This window comes from Anser brachyrhynchus (assembly GCF_964034855.1).
Source record: "Anser brachyrhynchus genome assembly, chromosome: 5".
NCBI lineage: Eukaryota > Metazoa > Chordata > Aves > Anseriformes > Anatidae > Anser > Anser brachyrhynchus.
Genome location: NC_137699.1, coordinates 34,994,656 through 35,019,145, shown reverse-complemented (window position 1 = coordinate 35,019,145; position 24,490 = coordinate 34,994,656). Strand labels below are relative to the sequence as shown.

Here is a 24,490-nt window from a genome sequence, read left to right as displayed (position 1 = left end):
ATCCCGTGTTGGACGCGGCGCAGAGCCGTGAGCCGGAGCCTGCTCCCATCCCGCATTCCTGGGCACGTACCCCAGGACGATGTTTGCTTTTCTTTCACAACAGCACGATGTTGTTGACTCACTCAGCTTGTGCTCCTCAATAAACCTCAGCTGCTAAGTGCCACCTTGCTGGCCGCTTTCATCATGATTTCGCTCCTGCCTGTCTGGGCTGTAAGTTGTGGATTTGTCCCTATTGATGGGCATTTAAAAATATTTTAAAATGTTTTTCTGGCCCATCAAGATAATACTGTGGACCCGTTGCTTGTCTAAGACTTGCTTGCTCCCTCTCCAAGCGTTGCCTGCAGTTGAGCCTCTGACTTGCTAATAAAATATTGAATGGTCTCAGGCCTGCCCTCAGGGAGCCTGCTATGTCTTGTGTTTTGGTGCTGAATTGTTAAGTTTGGGGGAAAAGGCCATGTTTGAGGCTACCCGACAGCAGTTTTCTTCAGGCCGCGTATCCCTTGTTGGCTCCTGGGGATGTCCCAGGGAGCAGCCGGAGAGTAATTGAGGAGCAAAACCCAGCGCTCCGCTCCTCCCGCGGAGCGCTAACCAGATTAAGTGGCAGCAACCAGACAGATTAAACAGATGATTCCCAAATACTTCTCCTTGCAGACAACTGCCGTTAGCGGGGCCTGTGCACGTGTAGCTCTTAGGGCACGCTTTCTGGGTCAGGTCACGTAGCACAACCTCACAGAGTCCCTGTGGGACAGGGGGCACCTTCATTGACCGGAGCTCCAGATAATTCAATCCAGAACTCTCCAGACGGAGCATTTAATTTATTCATTGTTCTTAATTCTTCCTGGTTCTTTTTAAAAGTCTGACTTTCCTTCCAGCTGTGCAAGATCCAACACAACCTGAAAAGTGCTTCGGTGTGGTTACATGGCTTGCCGTGTTGAGAACGCCTCCTCGTACCTCTTGCACCGAAAGCCGAGCTCGTTTAATCACTCCCTCTTTAAATGGCCAAATAGTGTCATGCCTGTGTAGGTAGATAAATGCAAGTTAATGAGGGGATATAAAACAAATCTCTCCCAGCACGGGTCTGCGAATGCTGTCCGGTCCATTTAAGGGGGATATTTGTTGCCATGACTGATCAAACCTGGGTGCGAGCACGCACGTGCACTTAAATACATACCTCTAACGACGCGGGTAAAGGATGGAGGAGTGGGGCCAGCTCCTAATGGGACTTAAATGGGCTTCCCTGGAAGTGCAGGCTGCTGGTGGTTAGGAAAGCTCTGCCAGCCCTGCTCAGGACCTGTGGCATCACATCCCCCTGCTTCCCTGGGCTCTAATGATGCCCGTTAGGTTTGTGCAGGGGGTGGAGGTCCCTCTGCCTCAGCCGGGAGCTGCCGTGGCATCGCGGTGCTTGGTCCGAGCGCGATGCTCCAGTTTCCCCAGCCTACCCCAGACCCCTAATAACCCGGCAAAGAGCCAACGCTGGGCACTTAAAACCTTGAAGGGCTAATTGCTTAGTAATGAAAAGTGTAATGACCGAGCAATTAACTTTAATCGCTTAGCGGCTGGTGGAGGTTGGGGCTGGTCTGATGAAGACATTAGTAACATTAGGTTCAAACCTAAAATCTCCTCTGTTTCTTGTACGAATCCAGATTTCCAGTGTGCTCCACGTGCAGGTTGAGCCCTCGAGTCCATAACCATCACCTACCTGTCTACCTGCTGCCTTAGCAGAGCGCGTATTTCAGTGTCTAATTACCTTCCTGGAGAGCCAATTTGCTCTTTAAAACAAAAAAGAAAAAACCTCACACACCTGACGGCAGAAAATCCTTGTCTGTACAGGTGGGCATCCTGACACCAACGCAGGAATTATGAAGCTTGTTCTCCGTTGAGAAATCAGGAGGTGTTGCAGCACCCGTTGGTTGGGCTAATGTTTTTGACTGACCTAGCTCATTAAAGCAGATGAGCTGTGAAATTTTAAGAGGAACTTTCTCACCTGCCTTGTATTCACTCGTAAATGCTGTGCGCTTGCATTGCAAAGAGGGGAGCGGGGTGGAATTGCAGTAAGTTGGGGTACATTTGGTGGTTTGACTGCGGTGCTGGAATATGCATGGATATAAACCTCTGTGGGTGGTATTAATTGAGACAATATTTTATGGAAAAACAAAAACCAATGTACCTTTTTAAACGCGTACAAATATTTCTGTAGAGATATTTTTAGGTGGGTTTGCTTCTCAATGAAGCGTAGGCACCTTACCATTTTTAGGTACTGGGGTGGAAACAATTAGGTACGGTGTCTTAACATTCTGTTCTTCCTTTCTTGTAGCTTCAAGTTTCTTGATCCACACGAGTTCTGTCCAATGTGATGAGAATAGCCTAAATTTCAGCTCCATCCAACCTACTTTTCCAGGAGTAAGTTCAAAGGCAGAAAGTTCAGCTCCAGGTGTAAGCTCCGCTTAGCGTTGCGCACAGCGCTGCAGCACATAGGACGCGGTGAGGAGAGCGTTGGGTTACGTGGATGCCAGTGGGAGTTGTCTGTTGCGCTCTGAGTATAAAGAGGGATCAAAATTTACAGTGGTGACATCTGAAATGGCAGGAAAGCATCAGCTTTACGGACAGCTTGCTTCGTACAGAGCGATCCAGGGCTGAAGTCGTACAATGCTTCTGAACAAATTGTGTAGAAACAATAGGTGCTTCCAAATGAAGGACAATGCTGTCTTAAGGACTTCCCTAGAACTGAAAATACATTCAGATTGCAGTTTTAGTCTGAAGAGGTAGTTATGGTCAGGGTGCTTCAGCTAGGGATGAGTCAGAACACAGGAATCCTCTAAAACCTTACACGAACTTGGTATTTAAGTATTGAACGTAGGCTTTTTTTGCCTGCCTGACCTTAAGGCTTCTGTAAGTTTAAGTCAAGGTTATAAACATGCATGTTGTAAATTTAAAAATCCAGTTTCTCTTCTGAACCCCCCTTAGGGATTATAACTGATAGAGTCAGTACCAGGAGCCTCAGCGCCAAGGATTCCGGTGCTGAGGTGGGGCTCCGCATTTCGAGGGATGCTCGGAAGTTACAAAAATACGGTGAAATTATTTAGGGGGAAATAAAAATGTACTTGTTAGGTGCATTTTGGGTCTGATGGTTAACTAGACGTTATACTGAAGGAATGCCCTGCTTTTCCCTGAATCTCCTGTGTTGCTTTTTTCCCTCCCCTAAAGCAATTTCTGAGCGTGCTGAGTAGAAACTTGCTGCCTTTAGATCTCAAGGGTGTCCTGCTGACAGTTTCCAGAAGGAGTTAAGAGAGTGAATAGAGACCTCTGTGGAGGCAGACTTACCCGAGAGGGGACAAGCCCAGGTCCAGAGACAGGATGGCAGTGACAGCCAGGCAAAACGGAGAGGAGCTGGCAGGGATGAACCTGCCCTCGAAGTCCCCAAAGGCGGCACGGTTTTGCAGATGCTCCTATAATACGTGAAATCGCGGCACACCTCAAATTATTTAAGCTCAGCAGCTTGGAGGAAATTGCTAAAGTGTTTGTGGGAGAGGGTGATGCTGATATATAGAAGAGCTTTAATATTTACTTTAGAAAAATCTCGCACCTTTTTCTTCAAAATATAGCATCTTGGAAATAATTTGTTGTTCCATTTTGTCCGTGTGAGCAGGAACGGTGCCAGAGCGATCTGAGCAAAGTGACACATGATTGATATTTCACCAGACTCAGCCTTCTGCCGTGTAGGAATTTAGTTTGCGTTTTGCATATATGGAAAATCAGATGAGCAGGGCTTGTTTTTTGTTTTTTTTTTTAAAAAACCTTGATTAACTTGATTGGCAAAGCTTGTGCTCCTTCTAAAAACACAACTGTCAAAGCTCTTGAAATATTTTTTGCTTGGTTTTTCAAGCTACTTATAGGCATCGTACTGGGTGCTGTTAGCGTAGCTGTCATGTAGGCAGCTTCACGCCGAACCTATTTAAAGTTCTAGTAGGCAAGTCTTTGTAAACAAGGGATATTCAGCGCGTCTAGTGTTTTATATGTAGTAGTGGTTGCTGCTGACGATCTCTGGGGTATTTCATGAGAATTGCAGGATCTGTAAGGCTGCTGTGGATGGGAGGGCGGGGATGAGCATCCGATATTTCTGACTCACGGTGTCAAAGCAGTGTAAAAGGAGAAATCGAGTGATGATTTCTCAAATGCAGATGTCTCTCAGGCTGGGCTTGCTACTGAAAACTTTGCTTTAATAATCTGGAAACTTTTGTCTCACCTGTTTCTCAGGTGGCGCCCCTCCCGGCTTTCCTGGCGCTCCCCTTGCTCGATCCCTGTAGCTTGCTTGCCTTCGTTAAAAGGAAAACCTAACAAGCACCGCGCTGGGCAATGATGCAGCGAAGGCGGAGTGTCAAAACCTCTCTTAGGCTCGAGTGCTTGGTACGAAGCTTTCAGCCTTGAGACGAGCTGAGCCTGATCTCCACCCCACCTGCACGAGTGCATCTCCTGCGCTTGTAGATGCCAGGGATTTCCTCTGCCATCCCTGGGCTTCATTGCAGCGGCATGCTCAGGGCTGGTTATTCACAGTCCTTGTGGTTTTTTTGGTTTTTTTTTTTTTTTTTTTTAAAAAAAAGATTAGTTTTGAGAGGTGAGAAGCCGATGGTAGGCTTTGCACTGCGGGAATAATTACAGCATTTGCGTTGGCAAAGAAATGGTTTCTGTTTGGGCAGGGGCTGGCTTTCTGTGTGTGTTTGTTTGCTTGTATCTTTAATGACATGGCTGCGTGTTACTTTTCCCCAGGGTCCCTGAACTGCTCTGTGCACGAGCAGACAGTTCGGAGAAAACATCCAAAGCTGGTGGCTACCGGCCGTGAGTTTTAGGGTGGCCACCGGTTCCTGCTGGTGCAGCTGAGAGGCTCCCTTGTAGGAGGGGATGACTGCAGGATGGAGATGCTGAGCAGGAGCAGCTGGATGCTGTATCACCCTTAAGATGTCTGATAGCTCAAAGCTTCATTGGCATCCTTGTACGTTCCTCTCTAACCTGTTGGAAGGCAGAAGAAATGCCTCTGAGTGAGGAAGGATGTTGTTCTGTACCTCTCTGAGGAATCGAAGGGGACAGAGCAACATCCCGATCTCTGATTACTTCTGATTTTTGATTATTTTTTGAAGTCCCCATGGAATTTTAGGGTAGTTTTGCTTGTAGGTTAGCACAGCTCTGCATCTGTTCTTGAGAGAGCAGGCATGAAACTGTGGCTGCCCTTGCTCTAAATCGCCCCGGGCTGATTTCTGTCCGCTGCTTGGGGAGGCTGTAAACAACAGCAAAAACACTGAAACTTTCTGCGGATGTGCAGAAGAATAGTGCTTTATGGTCAGGTCACAATCAGGATTGTGGCAACTATTGGCGGTGGAAATCTTTAGTTCTTACAGGCCATAGGAAGTGGTTTTTGCAAGTGTTGGTCGTGCTTGTGCTATGAGGTGATGAGTGAAGGCTTCACGTTCGGAAACATCGGTCTTCAATTCAAGCCTGTGAACAGACCACGGCTGTGGGGCTCTGTCTGGTTTTGGTGACTGATGTTTGGGTTGCTTGGGTCGTGCATTACTTCCTGCGCTTCTCCTTTAGTACAGCATATACTGGATATTCAGCCCGAGCGGTACCTTTTCGCTGAAAATGTGATACAAAATATGGTATCGTAGCACCAGGAACAGGGAAAGAAAAGACAGGGCCTTTCTGAAAAGGAGTGTGCTTTTCCCAGACACCGTGATAGTTCCACAAATAACGCGCTTTGTCACTGATGTCAAGGAGCCATCTTTCCAATCTCCCCCATACTCGAACGCATTTCTTTTCCACTGGTATTGAAAGAATTGACCTTGCCCAGGTAGATAGGGATAAACTGCTTAGTTCAACTTGCAAATGGAAAAACCTATTCTGTGAATGAAGGTAGTTAACCGAGCAGATTGATACAATCTCCTCTCCAAAAGCAGGTGCCTTTCTTTGCCAAAAGAGGTACAAATCTGAGTCCCGACCTCCCCGGAGCTGTGGCCGTACCTGTGCAGTGAAACACAGCCCTGGGAGCACGAGCTTCCATGCTGCTGCCAGCCGTGCTGAGCCTGTTAGCAGGGGCAGGGGAGATGAAGCAAGTGTGAGATGCCTTCCCTGCCAGTGCTTGGGCTTCCAAATTGCTTTGGCCAGGGAATTTTGAAGTCCACTTTTGCCTTGGAGACTTGAAAAGGGCCATTTTGTCCAGGGCAAGCCGTGTGGTGGTGTTGGTAACGCAGGGTGTCTGTCCGGGGCTCTGCTCCTGCTCTGGATGCTGGGAAGGCTCCAGTGCGTTGGGCTCTTGTGTGGTGCTGTCAGGTTTCAGCTTTTTTCCTTTTTCCATTTTTTTTTCCTGCCTTTTTTTTTTTTTCCCTCTTTTGCAAGCAGTCCTTGCTGGGGCTGCGGAGAGTGTGAGAACAGCCAGAGAAATTTCATTTTGGCTTCCCTGCAAAGTGCTCCGGAGCACTGCCACTAGGCAAGATCTGAAACCAGATAATCAAGAATAGGACAGGCCCTCCCAAGGAATCAGCCGTGCAACTTCTCTGCTGGGGTGTTAACAGGTCTGGCTCATGTTTATGCAAGTGGTCAGCTGTGCAAGCAGGGACTGCACCCCGGCATGTTTCCTTCGCAGCTTGCCATTGCTTTCAGACAGGTAGAGCGCCCCTGGTTTAAAGCATCCACTGATAATTGCAGTTGTTTCAGCACTGTAATTCATCACGGGCCACACAGCGATGTGCCTGGAGCACCGGCTTTCACAACCGAGGCATAATTACTTCTGTCGGACCAGTGAGGGGAGCGAGCAGCCCGGGCAGCTTGGAGATCCTCTCTGGACAGTGCAGGAGGTAAAGGAAACCCCAGATCCCTCCATGCTTGCCTTTCTGAAGCTAGAGGCACCGACTGCATCAGCTGGTGCGGTCTTCACCTCATTTTCGAGAGGTGCTGGCAAATGGTGAGGGTTGTGTTGATGAGAGAGAAAAACAAGCCTTTTCTGCAGGATAATGAGCTCTGTATAAACAGTTTTCTCTGGAGCATGTGGATGATCGAGCTTTCGATGAGCCTCCAGAGACAGATCAGGGCTGGACCCCACGAAGACAAATTGCAGCCCGTAACGATTGTAATTTTTCTAAATGTTTGAGGTTGAAAGGATGCTCCTGCTCGTGGGACTCGCACAGCATTTAGGCGATTCAGCCTGGGATACCTGACACTTCTGTGCTTTACCCGGATTTCCAAGAGCTCCTGGGAGGCTTCCTTCATGCAACGCGTCTTTTATAGCACCGAAAGTGATTCGACTTTAAAAGCAGCAGGGAGAAAGGAGCCAATCCTCCAGACACTTGCAGTTATGGGGTTGTTGTCACAGTGTAAGCTGCACCAATTTAAAAGAATATAACTTCTTCCAGTAGACAAGGGCTGAAAGTCAACAGCACAATGCCGTGCGCAGAGAGGAAGATTCCTGTTGTCGTAACTCTTTGTATGTTATTGAAGTGCCAAACGGATTAGAAGCTCTGAAAGCTTTAGATTTCTGTGCTTTTGGCATCGTCTCCTTGGAACGAGCGCGTCTCTGTAGTGAAGCTTTGGAAGGGAAATGGTGCTTGAATGGGTAGTCCCAGACTGGTTTCTTCTAATTTCACTTGCAATCAAGTGATGGAGAGGAAGAGACAGATGCTACAGCTGCATGATTACAGAAAATGCAGCTGTTAACACACTTGCTTATTTTCCTGCTAATGAGGCATCAACTCTCTTCTGATTTTGCTGTTTGGGTCGTGCTTTTATTCTGGCAGAAAACGAGACCGCTGCATTTAGTTTTGAATTTCTGCAGTCGGATCAGGGTTCTGCAGCTGCCGGTATAATTTCTCCGAACTGGTCCAGTTTGAGGAAGGAGAGAGCGACTGCAGCTAGCTTTAAAATGCCTGTTGGGCTCTGGATGCAGCTGGCTACACCAAGCTGCTCCGCCAAACTTGTTTCACTTCTAGCAGTTATAAATCACCGTCTCCTTGCTGCTAATCCAGTTCCTCAGCTGCAAGCAGGAGAGGGGTGGTTCTGCCGTAAGTATCTTCACTTTCAGTTCTTCAGCTTGTATCGTGATTTCCTGGAGACTTCTGGGCACAGTTGGGTTTTCCTCTTTGCTTCATGAAGCCATACAGAGGTGGAAAGGGGACAAGCAGCCCTGACGCTCCCCCTTGGCAGCTGCATTGAGTGCTGGCTGTAGATAAGAGCTCTCGGTAAGCTCTGCGTGACTCTGATTTTTAAGGCGTGATATATAGTCGGATATTTCAGTTTCAAGCAGCATTCAGAAGCTCTGTTTGTGCCGTATGCTGGGCAGAGAGAAGGGATTACTGGATCCCAGGTAAGTCAGTACTCAGGACTTTTGCTGAGAAGTGAGTGAGCAGGACTAGCCCCACAGCAATTGTAATGCAAGCAATTTGGTAGGCAGGGAATGAGTTCTTGCTGGTCCTGTGTGTGAAAGATGACTTTTGTTCAATGGAGCAATCTAGTAAGACTGCTTGTTTCTGGATGCGTGCCCGTAATGTGGATGAATTGCTGATTTAGCGGGCTCGTTTTCTTCATTCCTGTCGTGGTACCTCTCCAAAACTGGCAGCAGCATCGCTGCGGTGGTCTCGTAGCAGATCCTCCTGGCCCTTTCTGCACCCGTGTCCGACAGATCACAGACAACTGGAAAACGCAGCCAATTCTCTGGGCTGAGAGTGCCTTCAGTGGGATGGTAAGAGAGTTTCTCCAAAAGTGATCTTGAGGACCAGACCAAAAATGTTGCAGGTGGCTTCTGTGGGATATGGAGCCGGGTGATGGTATTGTCCACCCCCTGCCATCAGTCACAATAAATTCACGCTGCACGTTGTTCTAGAATAACCAAATTCATTCCAGTTGCTCAACCTGGTTGTTCTCACCTCTGTTAGAGAATTATGTCAGAAAAAGGGAATAAAAAAACAACACTCCAGCTTCAACAAGCTGCCCTGTGGGTCGTGGCAGTTGTTTTATCGTGGTAATATCCCAGGGAAGTTACCTTTGTAGAAACTGAACCTTCTGAACCATGCTTCGTAAGTGACCACTTACGGGCTTAAAATCAGTTTATTTTTACTGATAATGTTGAGCTACTGCAGAGCAAATGGGATGCAGTCATGCTTTTGAAAACAAACACAGTTCACCTAATTTTTGACTTGAGGTTTTTAGCGGGGTGTGATCTGGAAAAATGAGCTTCTCTTGGTCTCCAAACTGAATGCTCGAGCGGGTTGGGGAGAAACTTGGCTGATTAGGTTTGTTTATCCAAGGAACTTGCAGAAATTTGTGAGGGAGCAAATACAGAAGTCAGCATTACTTAACTTTGATTGTATTTCTGCGGGTAGCCTGGTGTTTCTTCAATAAAGCTGGATTTCGGAGGGTTTACAGTCATGTGGAAGTGTTGCTGGATGGAGCTGATGTTTTCTTTGCTGTTGCTTAAAGGATTTGTATGGCCGTGATACCAAAACGTGTGGGGTTTGCTTATTTTGTCTTTGCACAAATTTCCAGATATTTAGTTCTTCATCTGCAGATAAGTGCTTTGTAGGAGGCGAGCAGCTGAGCTCGGAGTGGGGGAGAGAAAACTTGGAGACCAGATGAAAAGGAGGAGATCTCTGCAGACGTAGCCTCCTTCTACTAAGAAGTAATAAATAAAAAGCCTGTGATGGCTTGATTACTGTTGTGCCTAAGAACTCATTGTGTCAAAGAGCTTACGCGACCGCAACTCTTAAAAAGGATCGCGTCGAATCTCTGTGTTCTTCACACTTTAATGCATTTTTGACTCGATATCTCTAATGTCATCTCTGTGTTCAACTCGAGTGTTTCTCTTGACATTCCGGTTGCAGTTGTCAGTGATGAAAGCTGGTGTACAGTAGTAGTTGGAAATACGCTACAGCACGCAGGACAGTGATACCTGTTCTGCACCAGAATGCAGATTTCACATCTGAGCTTTGGAGAGGGAGGTGCTTTTGTTGCAGTTGGAGGAAATGTGTGTATTAAAATGCCATTTTCATCTGGAGTATCATAACTTAAAGGCAGAACTTAGGTTCTGGAAAAGATATTTTATTTAAGCTCTTGTTTGTCTTGGCGCATTCCCCATGGGGTACGACAGGGAAGGCAGCCGCCGTGATGTTAATGATTCTCCACTTCATCGGTGGAGAAATTCCCTTCCTTCAACCTGTACCAAACTTCTTTTTATCTTTTGGGCAGGTCTGGTTTGAACAAAGTCACGTCTAAAGTACTCTGTTTTTAAGAGATACCCTTTCTTTTTCAAACGCTGATATGCTATATAGCCTCTGCAAGTGAAGGATGTGGAGTGGTGGCCAGAAGACGACCGCTGCTCTCAGTAGAGCAATGAGAGCTCGAGGAGATGGGGCAGCTGATGCTGGTTTTTAAGGCAAGCCACAGTTGGTTCATTTTTTTCCCCTCTCTGCTGAGCATTTCTGCCAGAGGTCCAGTCTTTTGTTGGGGACAGCAGAAAATAGGTTTGGAGTTGCAAAGAAACCACTGGTCTGTATGGGCTGGGAGACAAACCTCGTTTGCGCATTTTATTTTTTAAATAGAAGTCCTCTTGCTAACTCCCAAGGTTGGCTGTGGTTAATATAGCTGCTTGTGCAAGAATTATTCGGATTTGGGGAGAAATTGTCTGTCTGAACTGATGAACCATCTTCCTAAATTCCAGAACCTGTGTTGCTTATCAGAAAAAAAAAACACGGATGTACATAAATGTTTGCTCCCCATGGAGCACTCCAGTTTGGGAAGTAGCCAGAGGAGTTATCCTGTGCATAACGGGGTGTAAAGGGTTCAGGCACTCCAAGACATCTCAGGAAGGCTTTGACATCTGCAAAAGCAACGTGCAAACCACAGTGGCTTTCAATTCCTGGTTTTCTTTTAGTTAATGCATACATAAGCAAGTCAATTAAAACACACTGGGCTTATTTCAAATAGATAATCTAATTATCAGCTTGATTAAGCCATATCAAATGAACAGTTCTTGTAATTTGGTAGCTTTGTTCTCATCGCTACAGATGCAGTAGCTTTAATTAGCCAGCCTCCAAGTAGCAGGCCAGCGTCGATCGTGTCAATCGTGGGGTGCTGCAGCCAAGTAAATACCTGGTACAGGGGACATCAAACGGCTCCTGAGCGGATGCTGGTGCGAAGGCTGGCACTTTGGTCCCAATAAAGGGAATCTGACTGCTTCATAAATACCAGTAAATGCAAGCGATCGCCCTTTGCTGCTGTTTCCTGTGCTCAGATACAGGCTGTGTTAAATCTGTTCCAACATAACTCAATTAGACTTTTTTTTTTTCAATGCTTGTGGTTATTGCAAACTCGCACCCTTTCATGGCATTCAGCATAGAGCTCAGGGCAAGCCATTCTCCTCCGAGGCCTTCCTGCACTGGCAGGAAAAGTTCCCTCTTATAGTAAATCGGAGCCGGACCGTTTCTTTAACTTTTTACCTGGCTGGGAAAGTCCGGAGGCGGTGGGGCCGGCCGGGCAGCAGCTTGTCGGGGCACTGGGAGGTGGTTTGCTCAGCCCTGCAGGCAGATGCTTATCTCTTCCTTCTTGTATTTTGGACATTTGTGTCTGTTTTAACGGTGTCTTGGCGTACCATCTAGATGGAAAGTCAGGAATGACACGGCTAAGTAATTCCTTTCCTCTTTTGAGAGCCTGGGATATCTGCTCAAGCCTCTGCCAAACGTGGTGATTTGGTTGTTGGGAGTCCGCAGCTTTTACAAAATGCGATTGTGGGGAACGACAGCAGCAACAGGTAGCCAGGTCCTAACCTGTATAGGGATTTGCATGTATTTATTTTATTAACGTTGGCAGATCTCCACCTAATAGACCCACGTTTACTTTTTATGTGAGTAGGTGGACTTTTTTGTTTTTCTTCTGTCTAATTGTTTCAGAAAATGACAATGAAACAGCCTGCCTGTACCAACACGCAAGCAATCACATACCTGGGATTTATTTCTGTGCCTAGCCTGGATCGGGATTCAGATGAGCTTTGGTAGATTTGATGAGAGTTTGTAACGTGGCAGAGACAGCATCGGCTTAGCGGGGCATGCGTTTGGGCTGGGAGCTGGTGAATCGGCTTTCTGGATAAATCCTGGTTTTCCTGGCTCCTGTGACACTTGCCGTCAGCACCTCACCTTTAATTACTGCCATGTTCTATGGCTTAATATTAAACCGCAGCTCATTGCATCCTGTCTCCTAATTGGCTTAACTGGCCGTCACCCAAAAAGACTCGGCTCTGTGCAGAAACAAGCTGGCCTGAGTGTTTCCTAATCGGCAGCCGGTGCTTCGTGAGGAGGTGGGTCCCTCTCAGCGGTATTAACGGATGTGTTTTTTTCTCTCTTCGTTCTCAGGATTGGACATTGATCCTATGACGCATGCCCGGAAGAAACAACTTTTCCTTCTGAAGCATCCAGCTGGTTCTGCTGGCCAGGCTTCGTCCCCCCCAGGCAGCGGGAGGATGGACAGGACACGGGCAGAGTGCGGCGAGCAGAGGGACGGGGATGCCACCGAAAGCACCAATGGTCCGAGTGGGTTTGCGGGGACGAACAAAAGCAAGAATTTGCAGGAAGTCCGCAAGACGTACCCGCTGCGGAGACGCCTGCTCCCTTCGGTGAACAAAAAGACCTGCAAAGTGCTCCTCACCAGGCTGGAGGATGTGGCCGGATCTCTGTCGAAGGAGACCCAGAGCTGCAAAAAAAAGGACCTTCCCAGTTGGGTGGAGGGCTTGGGACCTACCTTTTTTGCTGAACAAGTTAAGCCCGTGGGAGCGGGGAAGAGTGATTCATCTGGGGAAAAGTGCACAATAACTTATCCGGGGACAGACGAAGACCTTGACAGCGCTCCTTCGGAGCCCAGGAAGCGTAGGCTGGCCTCACTGAACGCAGAGGCTGTGAACAATCTGCTTTTTGAGCGGGACGATGGCTTGTTGTCTGGCAGGCGCTTTCGGAGGGATTCCGCCAAAGCTGCCGGAGACTGTACGGTCAAGAGCTTGCATTGCAAAGCTGGTGACAACTGGTCTGCCTTGGAGAAACCAGCTGTGAAAACAGGTAAAGGCAAAAACCGACACGAGCCCAGTCAGAAATGCAGTAGCTGTGAGCATTCGCTGGATGAGGTCTTTGATGATGGGACAAAGAGGGAGGATGGTACCATCCCCTATCATCCCACCCCAAAGAGACTGGCCAGCCTGAATGCTGTGGCCTTTCTGAAGCTGACCCACGAGAAGGACCAGCCCCTGAAGCAGAGGAGTAAATCAGACGGGGAGGGCAAGTCCGAGAACCACTGTTCGAAATCTACGCTCAAGTGGGCCAAAGCCAGTCGGAAGAATTGCGTCAAGTCTAAAAAGGAAGCAGCGAGCTTAAAAATGGAAGGCCAGCACGGCTGGCGGGGGCTTACCCTGGGCGCTTTCGGGAAAGCGGAGCAGCGGGACTCCTCTAGGCTCTACAGGACGGCTGAACCTGTCCCTTACGAGTCACTGTCTAGCTCCTATGCTAGCACAGAGAGTTTCTACCACAGACTGCCTTTGCTCATGGGTGGACAAGCTTCCATGAAGCCTGAGTATGGAAGACCCGGAGAGAAATCCCCAACTCCCAAGCAGGAATTTCATCAGCCTTCCTTTCCCGTGCAGCAGTTCCCTCCCTTGCCCGTTCCCGGGAATCACACGGATTGTGGATGTCTCTATGAGTCCTCAGATCTGACTCCGTTGAACGGGTTTTACGTTTGTTATGGCCAAAGTGGATACAGTGGCTACTCTCACTGCTCGGTTTACCCCAAGGATGAGCTTTCGCAGTCTGCGACCTGTGAGGGGCTCTTGGTATCACCGGGCTCCTTGCCATCGGGTGCTCATTTCCAGCCCCTCCACTGGTGCAACTCCCCGTACTGCTGTGGAGAAGGGACGGCTATTAACAGCTACAGCGTCTGCGGCGTCGTGCACGTGCCGGAGGGCAGGATCAGCAGCGTGCACGCGGGACGGAACAGCTACCCCTACAAAATGCCTTTTGCAGCAGGTAAGGTGCAAAGCGCGAGCAAAATCTCAGTTGGCATTCCTAGGAGAAGAGGGCTGCTTGGGCACAGTGGCTACTGGAGGTGTCTCACGGTTCATCAAAGGTTGGCATCAGAAAGAATCCGTGTTTCACCTCCCTTTCCCCCAGTTTTAGCCCAGAAAGGCTAAAAAGCCCCCTGAAAAGTCTGACTGGTGTGGAAAGCGTGGAAGCGCTGAAAGAATCTAGGCAGCAAGGAGGTGACCGAGGGCTTGTCATGCTGGAGTTGACTGCTTTGCCCTGTGTAAAATCCATGGTTTCGGTTCCTAGATGCTCTGCAAGGCTTCTCGCTGTCTGCTGCTGAGCAGAGGGTCTGAAACACATCAGGCTGTGTTGCCCATCCTGTCCCAAAATCTTGTTCTCACAACCGAAGCATCCTGGCAGAGCAGCGCGAAGAAGCAAGCGCTGCCTTGGTTGTCAGACTCTTCCCAGTAAAAGTTGCGCAGGGGATGCAGTCTTTTAAGGTTTCATTCGATCTGATCTGGCAGGGCTGAGCTGTGATTCAGTTTGAGTCTACTGGTTGGACTGATGCTTGAATTTCTTTGCAGTGATGTAAGTGCTGGTAGATCGTTGCTTCGGCGGATAGCGGTGCTGTGTTTGCTATTAAACTGGAAAAATCAGGCCCCGAAATGGGGTGAGTGGCAGTGTAAAGGTGGGGTAGTTGTTTGCCTGGCTGTTTTCTGTCCAGTTCGTTTGTTCAGGCTTTGTCCTTCAGCAGGCTTTATCTCGGAGCTTTGCCTTTGCTATTGAAAAACATCTTTTTGAAATACTTAAAACTGGATCGCTGCGCTGTGGTCACCAGACACCAGGACTTGGTGTAAAAGTCACCAAGTCACCAAGCAAGGCACCGCTGCCGCTTCCAAATGGTGCGATGTGCAGGCAGAGCTGCTGCTCGGCTGCTGGGGGTGTAAGCATTAGCGTTTCACCTAACCACGGACACGCGTTCGAGTCAGAAGAGGCACGACTGAGCCACCCCAAACAGATTTCCAGGTAGGCGGATGAAGTTTGGGTTTGAGCGAGGCTTTGTCGTCTTCCCTTGTAGGAAGCTGCTGAAAGTCGGGAGCGTTTGGTCAAAGTATAATTTCCGTTTTCCCTAAATATCTCCGCTGTCGTAGTGCCGCTTCCTACGGCAGGGGCTAGGCGGCATTCCCTCGCAGCTTCGATGCCTTTTCGATCGCAAGACAACCAGCTCGGCAGCGTGTTCTCGTCTGACACCTCCCTGCCTGGTGCCCCGAGGTCATGCCAGCCTGCTTCGTTCCTGAAAGTTTGCATGCTGCTGCCCCCGATTCCGAGTAAGCAGACGGGCTTTTTTCTGAGTTCAGCCCTCCCTGCAAAAACCCGGTGGCTTCTCGCGGAGCTGGCAGCAGCAGTTCCAGGGTGTGTATTTACCAGCGATGTGTCACCCTGCTGCTCTGATCTTTTCACAACGTGGATTAGCAAGCGGCAGGATCGTTTCCTGCTGTAGCACATTTTTGGATGCAGCGCGTTCTGGGTTAAAGCTGCCTGTACGTGTAAATGCTTCGCGGGCTCTCAGTTCCTTCCTGTGAGCAACTTGGGCTTAAAAGTCTCCGCATCAGAATAATTTAGACTTTGTTCTGCAGGCTCCCAGAATATTAACAGGAGTTTGTGCTTAGGAGTTGGTTTTTATAGGTCTGCCTCTGAAATCTCAGCCTTCCCTCAAGTGGGTTAGTTTAGGGAATTAAAGGATTACTCGGTTGGAAGCGCCAGGCTCCCATCTGAGAGTGTCGGTACGAGTGGATCCAACACGATATGTGACATGGGGCATATCTGTCTCAGGTGGCGTGTTCAAGTTGCAGCCTGTTGTGAGCAAAACAGGGAAGAGGGGATTCAGGGAAGAGGTGGTTCACTGCTCCGCAGGTCCTGTGCCCGCCGAGGCCAGGCAGGATTCCTGAACTCACACCCTGACGTCTCACCAGCAAAGTTGCTTTGGCATCTGCTGCTCGGGGTCAGCAAACCCCAGCGATGCCCACAGCAGCCCTCGGGTCCGCGGTTCACCACTGGCTTCAATGCAGCCCTCGTAGAGAGGGAGGCTCATTTCCCCTTATTGCAGGGGGATCTCGTCCATTGTTCAGCTGGAGCTCGGTAACTTCATGGGTTTTATTACCTTTTTATGTTCTTTAGCAGCTCTCTGTTGTGCAGCAGCGTGCTCCCGCAGACCTGCTAGGTCACGTTCTAGTCTGGAGGCATCTCCTCGAGGTTGCCCTCAGCTGCTCTTTCAGTCACCACTAAAAGCATGCCTTTGGATGCAGGGGATAGGGACGTGTTATGTCTCGGTATGGGGATTGTCTTCCTGCTGACATGAGGTAACGCAGATCACACTTGCTCTTTTCTTGGCCTCAGCCTGGTTTTGGGGCTTGTTTTAGGACTCCTGGAGCAGTGTGAGCTGTTCCAGGCTGATTCTGAGAGGCAGCAGCAGCCGAGTTACCTGTCGTGGTCACTGCTTCTGCCCTGGGGGTGCGGTTTTGCTGAAGGCAGCCCCGTGCATCATTTCGTGTAGTTTTGATCCACGTTTTTTCATATTTCTGGAGTTAATTTGGAGAATCTTCTCATTTTTCCCCTGATTACTTGAATTCAGCTTCTGGAAGGAAGCTGGCTTCTGCCACTAGCATGGTTTAATCCTTCCCATCACTCTGATAAGCCTTTTATTTCCTTTATACATATTGACAGGCTGGAGCGCTTTGGACACTGGCCAGTCTGATGTGTATTACTGGCTGGCAGGACTTGGTGGGATTTCAGGGGGGTTTGTTGTAGTGCAGTGTCATCAGCAACAACATATTGGAGGATCACAAGCTTAGAAACATCTTTGCTTTTAGAATCCTGTGACAGTGCAAAATGAAATTACGACGTGAAGGGGCTTTGCTGCTGTAATGCAATAAAGAGAATTTCGGAGGACGGTGGTGGTGCTTTGGGACAGCCTTGGTTTTGTAGTCCTCTTATATTTCAAATGACATTCGTGCCTCTTTTTCTTCCCTTCTCTTAGAAGGCTGCAAGTCTCTGGACCAGCTGAACCTCACAATCCCCGTGGCAGGGCACCCTGCGTCACCTGCCCACCCGCTCTCAGGATGCCCTGTACCCAGCGTGCCGCCAGCTGCAGAACCCGTTCCTCACCTGCAGACCCCCAACTCCGACCCTCAGACCATGGCCCGGGAATGTCCGCAGAGCTCAAAGCCCCCCAGCGGCTCCAAATCCGGCCTCCGAAACACCACGGGCTGCCTCCACGCCTCCGACAGCAAGGCGGCGGGCGGCCACGGCCACCCAAAGCAGCAGCGCATCAGCCGGCGACGGGCCACCAACGGCTGGATACCCGTCGGCACAGCCTGCGAGAAGGCCGTCTACGTCGTGGTAGGTGTCTGTGGAGCACTGGTTTTTTGTTCGTTTTGTTGTTTTCCTCATTTATTTTTTTCCAAATCCATTTGAGCATCTTCATATTACCGAGGTCCCGGAGGTTTGGGAAGGTTTGGGGTCTTGCTCCAAGGCAGAGGTGGTCACTTAATGTCTTCTAAAACCTGGACACGTGAGTCAGCAGCCCTTTGGCTGGGCTTTGAGGCCAAGCTGTTGGCTCTGTTTTTCTCGCACACCCTACATTGCCTTGCGTGATGGGAGGTTTGGAAAGGAAGGAAAACCTGCTGTTCCTGTGCTAGCATCAGCTGAAATGCTGTGGTGATGAACACTCTGGCATTTATGAGGGTGGCACCTGTGAGTCCGTCTTACAGAGATCATCTCCAGCTTCTTCCTCCTGGGTTAGGTCAACACTGAGAAAACAAGGGATGGTTTAGCCTTGCTCTAAGGATCAGTTGTCCAAAGGTAGCTCCTGTAAGCTTGTTCAGTAAACGTCAGCAGTAAGGGGAGCCGTGGCCTGGGCAGACACATCTGTGCTGCCGCTTGGTGTGATGGCACGACCTTGAGCTGCTGCGAGCATCACCCAGGTTTGTAGCTTCAGCTCTCAGGGCTGCACACGGGTAGCAAGGGCTGTAGGAGAACGAAGCCTGTGGAAGCTGGAGATGGGCCTCTTTCACCCTGCACTCAGGCTGTGATGCCCTGAGAGGGGCGGCACACCATTAATCTCCTGAAGTCCTGGCACGGAATGCTTCCCATTTTGCTTGGACGATCTGGCAGAAGGCTAAACCCATCCTGCTCAGGCATTCTGAATTCAGTTTTCAGAGCAAAAATGAAAAAATAAAGCTCATGGTCCTAAAAGCAATCCTTTTGTAACATGAGCAGGTACTAAGGAAATGCCAGCAGCCTTGTTACAGAAAGCTTTACACCACTGCCTCACTGCTGCTGCCTGCCTTGTTCGTATGAAACATTTCATTTTTTATTTGCTTTCTTTCGATGTTTATATCAAAGAAACACAGAGCATTCAAAATACGCCTAGCTTCCAGTGCCTTCGGATATGAGGAAAACGCACAAGTAGGCAGATAAAATGGTGATTTCTCTGAAGGAGGGTCTTTTTGCATAATTGAAGGAGCAATTGTTCTTGGTTTAATTTGAAATAAGGGTATTAATTTCACAGATGCATGCTTTTGTGAGACTTGCTGTCCGGTTGGTGAGCTGTTCCTTCCTGCCAGTACAACACAAGAGAAATAGTTGTGTTTTATCTCGTGTTCTGTTTGAAAAAGGTGGCCACATACGAACTGCAAGCACTTGGATGCTATTCCCTACTGAACTTCCTTTACCTATGAATGCCCTGAGTAGTTGTTTTGACCTGATCTTTGCTTTCGTAAACCAACGCAGTGGGAAAAGGGATGCCAGGGGTGGTCTTATGGTGATGGCTTCTCTTGGAGTGGAAGCACTTGACTTGTCTAAGCCTACTGAGAGCTTTTAGTTCACAGCAGGACCAAAGGATTCTTGGATCGAGCCAGCAAACAATAAAGTAACTTTTTGCCTGTTTGCTTGGGCTGCTTTTTCTTCTGTGTGCCAATGCTGTAGAATGAACCTGAGCCAGCTGTTCGCAAGAGCTATCAGGCTGTGGAGAGAGACGGGGAGATTATCCGGGTACGAGACACGGTCCTCTTGAAATCAGGACCCAGGAAGAAATCTATGCCGTACGTTGCGAAGATATCGGCTCTGTGGGAAGACCCCAAAACAGGTACTGTGCCAAAAGAGTACGTTTTGCCTCCCTGCTTGACAGATGAGGAACTGGGGAAGTGACGGATCTCGGGAGAGCTGCAGGCTCGTTAGGCTACTCCGCTGCTGCCAGGTTGGGTGACAGGGGAGGAGATTAGCTCCGTGGGTTTTGTTCAGACTGTTCCAGGAGCCGAAATGCTCTTTAATCACTAGCCTGGGACCGGTAATCAAAATCTTCCTGGTCATGAAAGCACATAATATCAGCCAAGTGCACATCTTAGCAATGATCTCCTTTATTATTCCATTGCAGCAGACATCTGGGGAGCTGCTGTTTACTCAAACGCCAGCAGACACGTGGGCTGGGAGTTGGTGCGGAGCACGGCTTATCTGCAGAGGCTCTGATAGCACCTAAGTAGGGGCGGGGATGGGAGCGGTGTGCTTTTGGTGTCCTGAATCTGCCTGCTGAGGGCTGAGCATAGGAAGCTGTGTCAAGTGTTGCAAAGCGCAGCTCTTGCTTAAAAGGAAAAAGGGCAAAAAAAAAAAAATGTATTTTGTAAAGAGTAATAGTGTGTGGTGAGGCCAGTCGTGGTCGTGCCATCCAGCAGCAGCAGTGCCGGTGGTAATGTGGGAGGTCACGCTGCAAGCTTTGGATGAGGATCTCCTCCGACCCCAAGCTGCAATGGAAACTACTTTTTTTTTTTTTTAGGGAAACGTTTGATTTTTGTGCATAGCCCACCTCTTTGTGACGATGTAATGCAAGTAGAAGGGGGGTGAAGGTGTAATGGGGAAGCAACGTGACTGACTCAGTGCAGCTCCTTGCTGTAACAAAAGGACACCTAGTTCAGCATGAAATATTTATCACGGCACAGCTGCCTCTACACGAGCACCATGGAAATGAAAGGGAGGAAGCTGGATATTAGTGGGAAAACACTGTGACAGCACTGAGCCTTGACATTCTGCAATAAATCTTCTTGCAGGGGAGCTGATGATGAGCCTCCTGTGGTATTACAGACCAGAGCACACTCAGGGAGGCCGTAACCCCAGTATGCACCAGGTGAGCCACCCGGACGCGAAACTGGAGGCCGGGGCACGTCTATATTTTTGCGAGAAGAGGGGATTAGCCTGAGTATCTTCCTGCATTCCTGGGTGGCCTCAAACTTGGGGGGCCGAGCTGCCATTTGGAGGAAAATGGAGCAGTCTCTTGGCGGCGGCACAGCTGTTGCCAGATGTGCGGAGCAGTGCTGCCCTACACGCGGGTTTTCCCCCGGTCTGCTGTCGTGTGTGGAAGCTCTGGGCTGTGACAGAAGCTGCTGCGTTTTTCTCGTGGCTGCCTCTGGTAAATTTTAATGCTTCTCCGTTTAATCGGAGAAAATCCTGAGCGTTAAGTGAAAACTTGTTTTGGCTTCTGCCTTAGGAGTAAGGAGGAGTGAGTTTATATTGAATCAGGATTAGGAGCCTCTCTGAAAAGGGTTTTCTGATTCACACCGAAACGTGGAACTTGATGCAGAAACTCCCACTGAAATTCTGCAGTTTTGATTATGCAGGATGTCTGAGTAGATATGTCACGTGCTGCGTTTTTATCATAAAAATCCCTGAATCTGCTTCTTCAGCTCTGGAAATGTGTTTGTTTTGTGCAGAAATGCGGATGCATCATCCACCCCTGTTTAAATTTATGACAAGAACTGGACTGATTTGAGGATGTTGTGCCAGAGTAATAGAGTTCACTTCTAAGAAGAAAAATGTGTGAATCACTATGACTTCATGCCTTGTTCTGCTTTGCTTGGACTAGTGTCGGGTGGCAGAACAAGCTGTTTTTGAACCAGGAAGGGAGAATTTACTGCTGTTTTCAACCCACCAAAATCCTTGATGCCTTTTTTCATTTAAATAAAATTGTAATGGTGTGGGAGAACAGGACTGGAGAACAGCCAGGGAATTGTACCTGCCTGACTTGCAGGGCACAGAGGAGTTTCTAAACCAAAATATGCTACCTCATACTGGTCTGTAAATGAAGCAAGAATGCATCCAGTTGCATTTTAGTGTAGGGAGAGAGCCAGTAATCTGGTTAGGAGGAACTGAGCCACTTTTCTGCACACCTGCTTAATTATACAAGCCTTGAAATGAGAGATTGCCATGTGGGCTGAGTAACTGCGATGGGCTTGCCAAAGATGACTCAGATCATTTTGATGTGAGGAGTAGACCAAAACCTCAACGTGCAGAAGCGAGGTGTGGCATTTTCAGTTTCTCTGATTAAGCCTGGCCCCAAATGGTGACCCTGGTTTGAGTCTTCGCTTCCAGCCTGCTTCCCTGGGGCTGTGAGCAGAAGCAAAGCCTGCAGGTAGCGCTTCCAGCCTTGTGCAGAGCATCTTTATTGCCGCAGATCATCTCTGCTGATCTAACCACATCTGAAATTCTTTAAAACGGCTCCGTCTGGCTTGCCCCGTGTCTAACCAATCCTGCCTGCTACAGAGCCAAGTTTCCTAAATTACCCTGGGAGAAGAGGCTATTGCTACTTCCCTCACTAAAACAGCCTTTTAAATTGGATTAGGATGAAGAAATGGTAGCAAAGGAATGGGTTGCTTTATCTTTGATATAGAAATGGATTAGAAAGACTCTGATAGTGTGTCACAGGCCATTAGGTAAGACAGCAAAGTGCTATTCAAACTCTGTTTCTACTCTTAGCTGTACAAATGAACTGGAAGGGTTTCCAGCACAGGAAAGGGAAATGAATGAAGAACATCCCTCATCCCTAGGAGCTCAGAGGAACGTGTGGGTGGGGAGCACTTCAACCTCCTGCCTGCAGAAGCATTGCTCACTGGGTTTTCTGCCTGTGGTCTGAAGGCTCCTTTCTTGTGGACCCTGTACAAAGCTGGAGCAAAAGCAACCTCTTGCAGGGTCACAAGACACCTGGAAAGTCTCTGACTTATTTGAAATACTGGCTCTGAAGAGCATCTGCTATGAGCATGCTGTGATAGCCTTCTCTTTGAGGTGATGGGTGAAGGAGTGGGGCTGGCCCTGTCTCCCTGCAGCTCCTGGCCAGCTGGGTGACCGCCTCCTTTCTCTTCTCACAGAATGAGATCTTTGCATCCCGGCATCAGGACGAAAACAGTGTTGCCTGCATAGAGGAGAAGTGCTACGTGCTGACCTTTGCAGAGTACTGCAGGTAGGTGGTGCTCTTAACTTGCTGCTGTTCCTGAGACCTGTGTCTGTCTCTTGTCACTCTTTCCATTTCCTGCCATGACCCAGCAGAACCTCCCTTGCCCTACAAGCTTTGGTCCAGGTGGAGCTGGATGAATTGCACTCACTCTCCGTACAAGTTTGGTACTGGGATCTGGGAGCGCTTCTTCCACGCTAGACTCGCTACGTATCTCGTTGTTTTGTGTACGAGATATTCTTTAAGGGGCTTGCAAATGTTTGTACTTGTATGATCTTGATACCACAGCATGTGGACATCCGTGGAGGACAGTGCAGGAAAACCCATAATGATGGACCTAATTCAGTGGTAAATTAAAACTGAGCAAGGCTGGAAATAGTCTTATATGTTGGTCCCCTCTGGTACGTGGATGCCCTAGCTAGCTCAAATGCCTGCTGATCAGCTGTTGTCAGTGTTGCTACTGGATCCTAGTAGGCGTGCTCGCAGATTTGGGTGTTCTGGCGACAGGATCACTCAGAGTAGTGACTAAAGCACTTACAGTTAAACTCGTGCTGGTTGAATTGAAACTCGGTCAGTAAGAATTTCAGAGCATCCATATTCGAGGCTGCCATCCTTGGTTGTATGGATGTGCAGAGCAGAATGAAAACAGGGATTGAATGGGCACACAAGTCCATAACGCAAAATAGTGCTTGAAATGTCTTCAGTTTTGCTGGCTGTATCTTGTTGACTTTGGAGTCTTACCACAGAGGGGATGTTTAAGTCCTGCGGCTCTCTTCTTTGTCCTGCTCCTAGCCTAAGGCTACACTGTTTGAAATTCTAAAACCAAACTTTTCCAAACTCATTTTAAACTAAATTTTGTTCCTTCTTTTGAAAACTAAAAACCAGCCTAGGACTTTGGACTCAAACAGCTCATTTTGCTTCTAAGAGTCTGCTCTTCTGGAACAGCTGTTGGCAGGTGGTTTTTTTTTGTGCTGCTGTGGGTAAGGTTACCTTTGAGCAAAGTTCCCTGAAGGCATCCTGAATTCATCTTTTGCCTGTGTGGAAGTCTGACGAAGAAATAAAGGTTTTCAGAAGCCGAGAAGTAGCTCTTAAATGATTTAGGAGTTGTGGACTGCTCGAGCTAGCTCTGATCAGCTCTGAGATGGCTTTTGTCCTTGGTCAGTTTTACCCAAAGGATTTAGTAATGCAGACTGCAAAATCTAGTCTGTACCACAGGCTCCTGCAAAAGGGTTGTTAATGTATCCTGGATGGGAACAGAGGAGCACCTAGAACAGGGGATTTTCTTGCTCTGGTTTATGAATCCTAGAAGTGCTAGTGCAGTTGATGGCATGAAGCTGTTGCTTTCCTGTTGCTCTTACCTGGTGTGAAAGACTCAGCAGGTTTATCCCTGACCGGAGCCAGGCTGTGTGACTTGCCATGCTGCAGGCAGCTTCTTTAGCCTAGGTGCAGGTAGCATGGTTGGTGTTTGAAACATGCATGTGTAAGGAACATGCACGTATCCAGTGTTTGGCGTGAAGCTGAACTGGCTCGAGTGCTTACAAAATGATGTTCTTTTTTGTTAGAGGTTGTCTCAGGAGCTTGTATGAGCTTTGACTCCACTCCTCCAAGATCACCCCCATAGGTGCACGGGGGATTTAGTCATGGGGACCTGGTTTAGTGGGTGATGGTAGGGGGACGGTTGGAGAGATGATCTTGGAGCCCTTTTCCAACCTTAATGATTCTGTGACCTGAAGCCAGTACGTGCTCCTTGCTCTTTGCTGTTTTGGGTCAGCACCTGACTTTGCGTGGATGGCTGTTAGGCAAAATGTTGGAGTACAGCTCAGCTAGACAAAAGTTTTCTTCTAGAGAGAATGCCTTTTGTCACTTATTCAGAGAGGTGTGGGTGGCTCTAAAATGCTGTAGAAGGTACTGTGTATTTGCCTGGAACAGGCACAGTTAGCTTGAAATGCAGTGTCTGACCCTGCCCTCATCGTACCCAGCCCCTTTGTGTCCATCCAAGCAATGCTGATGTATAAGACTCTTCCAGGGCTAATTAACAACAAGGCCAAAATAGTAACGGCAAGGTGGATTAATTGCAATCATCTTTCATACTGTATGGAACCTGCCAGTATAGAGAGCAAAACCAACGTGTCACTTTGTACGGTTCCGTGGAGGATCAGAAGCAAGAGCTGTGTCACCCTATTGA

At 48.5% G+C, this 24,490-nt stretch overlaps 1 protein-coding gene across 9 annotated transcripts in view; it reads left to right on the top strand.

Moving 5' to 3' along the window:
• Positions 1-24,490, top strand: part of BAHD1 (bromo adjacent homology domain containing 1) — a 62,291-nt gene that overhangs the window by 9,813 nt on the left and 27,988 nt on the right. For all 9 annotated transcript variants that reach the window (XM_080595595.1, XM_080595590.1, XM_080595589.1 and 6 more), the window contains 5 exons: positions 12,381-14,033; positions 17,068-17,429; positions 19,017-19,176; positions 20,132-20,208; positions 22,223-22,314. In XM_080595595.1, the coding sequence (XP_080451721.1) occupies positions 12,398-14,033; positions 17,068-17,429; positions 19,017-19,176; positions 20,132-20,208; positions 22,223-22,314 (2,327 nt within the window). In that variant the 5' untranslated portion in view covers positions 12,381-12,397. Of the gene's footprint in view, positions 1-12,380; positions 14,034-17,067; positions 17,430-19,016; positions 19,177-20,131; positions 20,209-22,222; positions 22,315-24,490 lie in introns of those variants that run through there.